We start from the raw sequence: 4690 nt of genomic DNA, 5'->3' as shown, positions 1-4690 counted from the left end.
GATATTTGAGCTTTTCTGAGAGGATTGCAACCATCCACATAACACTTGCTTTTGTGCTTATTTATCAACTGACCTGAACTATCTTGGTAGCACATGAGTAAATTGAGAAGAGAGTTTAAACTTTTTTTGGAACCATTGGTGAAGATGAACACATCATCTGCAAAAAACATATGAGTAAGATAAATTCCTTTTCTAATAACCATTGGCTGAAGTTTTCTTGTTTCAACAAGCTTGGTTAGTCCTCTACTTAACACCTCCTCCATCAAAACAAACAAAATGCGAGATAATGGATCTCCTTGCTTTAATCCTCTCTTCATTGAACAAAAATCCTTTTGGACCTCCATTGACCATAACAGATACTTTAGCTGAAGAAAATAACACATGAAGCCATTCACACCAAGATTCTGAAAAACCATATCTTTTAAGAACTTGAAACAAAAAATTCCAATTTACTGAGTCATAAGCTTGTGAAATATCAAGCTTGAGACCCACATTTCCTCCTCTTCTTGTGTGTCTCATTTCATTGACTAACTCTGAGGCTAGCATCACTTGTTCATCTATATTTCTACCTTTAATATAGGAAGCTTGCTGAGATGATACTAACTTACCCATTAAACCAATCATTCTTGTTGATAAGATTTTAGAGAACACCTTGAAGCTGAAATTGCTTAGACCAATTGGTCTAAATTGATTTGGCTTCTTAGCATTTTGAGTCTTGGGAAACAACACCAAAATTTTTGTATTGAGTCCTCTTGGTATATATTTCCTCCTCCAACAATATTGAATAGATTCAAAAAAAAAATTGTTAATAATTTCCCAGCAAGATTTGTAAAAAATACCTGAGAAGCTATCAGGCCCTGGTGCATCATCTGCATTCATATCCCATATTGTCTTCTTAATTTCATCTGAATCTGGAACAATGTCAAGCATATTTTGATCTTCTTCTGTTACTAATTGAGGGATTACATCTAATAGTGATTCATTGATATTTACTTCTTGAAACTGAAACCTTTTTTGAAAGAAATCAACTAAGATATCTGCAATTTTTTCCTGATCAGCTACCAAATTACCCTCATCTTCTTCCAGTTCACATATCATATTTTTTGTTTGCCTTACCTTAATGTTTGTATGGAAAAAATTAGTGTTTGCAGAGCCCTCTTTTACCCATTGAATTCTTGACAAGAGCATTCTCATCATGGGGATTACTATCTGAAATCAACATTTTTTCTTTAACCAAATTTTCTGCTTCTTTAATCTTAACTTGCACATTAACAAATTTTTTCCAGTTACATTCCTTTAAAGTTATTTTTAGTCTCTTAAGTTTCTGCATAAACACATAAGCTGGATCTCCATATATTGGTTCAGCCCAGTTATCTTTAACCATCTTCATAAAATCAGGATGCTCCAACCACATTTTTTGAAATCTTAGAGGGACATTTTTCGGCTTAGGAACATTTGCACAACCTCCCATTAAAGGTGAATGATCTGACACCACTTTAACACCCACTTTGTAACCCCAATCTCCACACATTTGCAGTCATTCCATGTTAAATAAATCTCTATCTAGATTACATAATATCCTTTTACTACCATGCTGACAATTAGACCATGAAAAATCCAATCCAACTTTAGGAGCTTGTATTAGTTCACAAGTGTTTACACAATCATTGAAATCTAACATTGATCTTCTTGAAGGAGAATTACCACCAGCTTTCTCCTCCATCGTAAGAATTGCATTTAAGTCACAAATGATTAACCAAGGTTTGTTTAACTTACTAATTAGTTGCATCTCAGACCACAAAAATCTTCTCTGCACCATGTTAACATGAGCATGAACACCAAATACTAACACATTACCCACTTCAATTGTAATCATTTGACTTGTTACTGAAACAACTGAAGGAGTTACAATAGAATTACTCCAAAACAACCATATATTATTTTTGTGATTAACTGAAGCATTGTGAATAACCATACTCTGCATACCAGGCAAATTTAGTTTACTATAAAAAGAAGAAGAACATTTGATTTTTGGTTCTGCAACCCAAAGTAATGTTGGACTGAATTGCTTGACTAAATTAAACAACTTTTTTTGTGCCCTGGCTCTTCTAAGACCCCTAATGTTCCAATAAAGAACTTTCATGGTTTTTGGTGGAGGTTTGGACCCCCCTTACCAACATTTTTCCTAAAGTTATATTTAACTGGTACTTATTTTGAAGATGTGACTGTTGAGATGTTCTTAAAGTTTGGAGAGGTATTACTTACTACATTTACCGAATTTTCAGATTTATTTTTTACAGAAGAATTCACCACTGAAGATCATGAAGTTAATTGTACTAGTTCTGTAGTGACCTTTCCTGATCCTGCATCAACAAACTTAACTTCACTCTTTTCTAGTTCTGTGACTTCTGCCATTTGAATGAGCTTATGAGGTTCTATTTCAGCCATAATTTCTTCATCAATACTCAATTCATCCTCTTTATTTTTCTCAATTGGACTTAGAGCATTAAATATCCCACCATTCACATTAACCACTTCAGGAGTAGCTTGAATATGTGGTGTTATTATATTTGATATTATTGAATCTTCCACCAATGGATTAAGAACAGAACTAGAAGTACTTACTTGCACCACTTCCTTATATGCTTCATTACAGATATCAAAAGGAATGTGGGGAGTTTTAGGAGTTTTCTGCTGAATACAAGGAGTTCCAGTTTTAGGAGATTGCTGATGATTAGAAATGTTGCCTGTCTTGATATTGCTGTGATTATGAGCTTCACCTGCTGATTGATTTTTGCTTTTTTCCACTCTACATTCAGTGATCAGATGTCCTAAAATTTTACAGGTAGAACAGAACTTTGGACAATCTGGAATGGAAATGCTTTGAAAGAAACCTCCATATTTTGTGCCAATCCATATCTTGTTTGGGATAGACTTAGCAAAATCCACTTCAACTAAAACATTTGCATAATAACCAACTTCACATTTCTCTGTTGCAGCATCAAGTTTCACAGGATTACCAAATTCCTTACAAATTTTAAGAAGTATTTTTTCAGTCCAAAATTCTAGACCTAATCCTGGAAATCTTACCCAAACCATAGATCTAGAAGTTCTTTGGTTTTCTGGTCGAAAATTAGAGATCCAATTTCTTACTTGAAGTATTTGATTTGTAACTTTCCATTTTCCTTCCTTGATATACTGACGATCTGTTGCATTATCTAATTTGATTGTGAAGAAACCCCTTCCTAATGGTATAAGTTTACATTCTCCTTTTAGCTTCCATTGTAGACGAAGAATGATAGCAGCATCAACAAACTTAATTTGTTGTAAATTTAATCTCCCAATCAGAGAGAATCTCCAAGGGTTTAATCTTTCTTCAAATAAATCATCAGGCAATTCTATAGACGGAACTGCTTGAGAATTTTTTTTCATTACCTAAACCTAACATATTGACCTTATTTATTTCAACTTCAGTGGTTTTAGGACCAGAATCCATGAAACCACCTGAATTAAAATTATTAAACATGAAAGAGATGATTAAACAACAAGATTTGATTGTTTTTCACCTGAAATTTAATGAATCTGAGCGTTGAAAACGAAAAGAATGAGATGAAAATTTCGCAGAGTCGATCGCCCGAGTTGCAGAGCTTAACTCGCCCAAGTGATTTTTATTCAACGGTCCTTTTTTTGAAGCTAGTGGTATGTGTAAGATTACCGTTGTTATCTTTTAAGGATGTTTCAATGATTGAATGAGAGTTTTAGAACTACTACCAATGTAACACCCCGTGTTTTTAGCAAGGCGCATGCTAAAAGATGCGCCATTTGCTTGTGATGAAGCTTCATCCAAATCTTCATTTGCATAGTGAGATGCATTTGGCCCGGGGCTATATTTGGTGCCAAGGAAGGCACATTGCGTAGGCATATTGGCAAAAGTCCAATGTTGCATCATCATGATGCATTAGGCCAGTTGGGTAGGTGGCCTCGAGATCGCAGCGTAATCATTGCGCATTATGAAGGCTATTGACTTAGATCCAATTTCACACAATCATTGTGCATCAGGCTAGAGCGGGATGGCCTAGAGAATATTGCGTAATCATTATGCATCAGGCCGGAGAGGGCTGGCCGAATAAGTGTTGCGCAATCATTGCGATGAGCAGTGAAGCAGGCATATCATTTTGGTCCCCTTTCCATACTTGTAGAAATTCCATTAAGATATATATATGGAGGGTACTTGGTTGAAGGTGCATATGCGGAATATGTACCAAGTAAGATTCATAGCTTAGCCGGAAGAGTATATAGTTGTGTAACCTTGCGAAGAGGGCATTTGATGCTTAGGCATCACTATGCCATGTCGTGGACCCAATGATGCATTATCATGTGCATCTTGACGGAATGGCATATACGGACCAGGCCATTACCATTATTTCTTATCCACGGCTTTGTAAACGAGTTTGCTAAAAGTTGTTGTCCCTTCGTGGATGAACTACATTCTGTGCTTGATCCCTTTAGAGTAGGGAAGGGTACGTAGGCAGCCGCAATGATTTGCAGCATTGTCGTTCCAGCACGTTTGCCCCTCATATCATCTAAGCTCGATACCTTGATGCAAGAGATGATTGCGGACAATCTTGATGAGGCAAGTTGCATACCAACCAGTAGATGCTCATACTTCCTATAAAGCCGTTTGACGTAG

At 35.9% G+C, this 4690-nt stretch overlaps 1 protein-coding gene across 1 annotated transcript; it reads right to left on the bottom strand.

Annotated features, from left to right (window-relative positions):
- Nucleotides 1–2319: 2319 nt before the first annotated feature.
- On the bottom strand, nt 2320–3432 carry LOC113351778. Its single transcript, XM_026595712.1, has one exon. It carries the CDS (start codon nt 3430–3432, stop codon nt 2320–2322), a length of 1113 nt encoding a protein of 370 aa, XP_026451497.1.
- Between the last annotated feature and the right edge of the window lie 1258 nt (nt 3433–4690).

Source organism: Papaver somniferum, chromosome 2 (genome assembly GCF_003573695.1).
Source record: "Papaver somniferum cultivar HN1 chromosome 2, ASM357369v1, whole genome shotgun sequence".
Taxonomy (NCBI): Eukaryota; Viridiplantae; Streptophyta; class Magnoliopsida; order Ranunculales; family Papaveraceae; genus Papaver; species Papaver somniferum.
This window is presented reverse-complemented; position numbering and strand designations above follow the sequence as displayed.

Bases quoted from the DNA above. Each gene is read 5' to 3' on its own strand.
- LOC113351778 (XM_026595712.1), bottom strand. From the start codon at position 3,432: ATGAAAAAAAATTCTCAAGCAGTTCCGTCTATAGAATTGCCTGATGAT.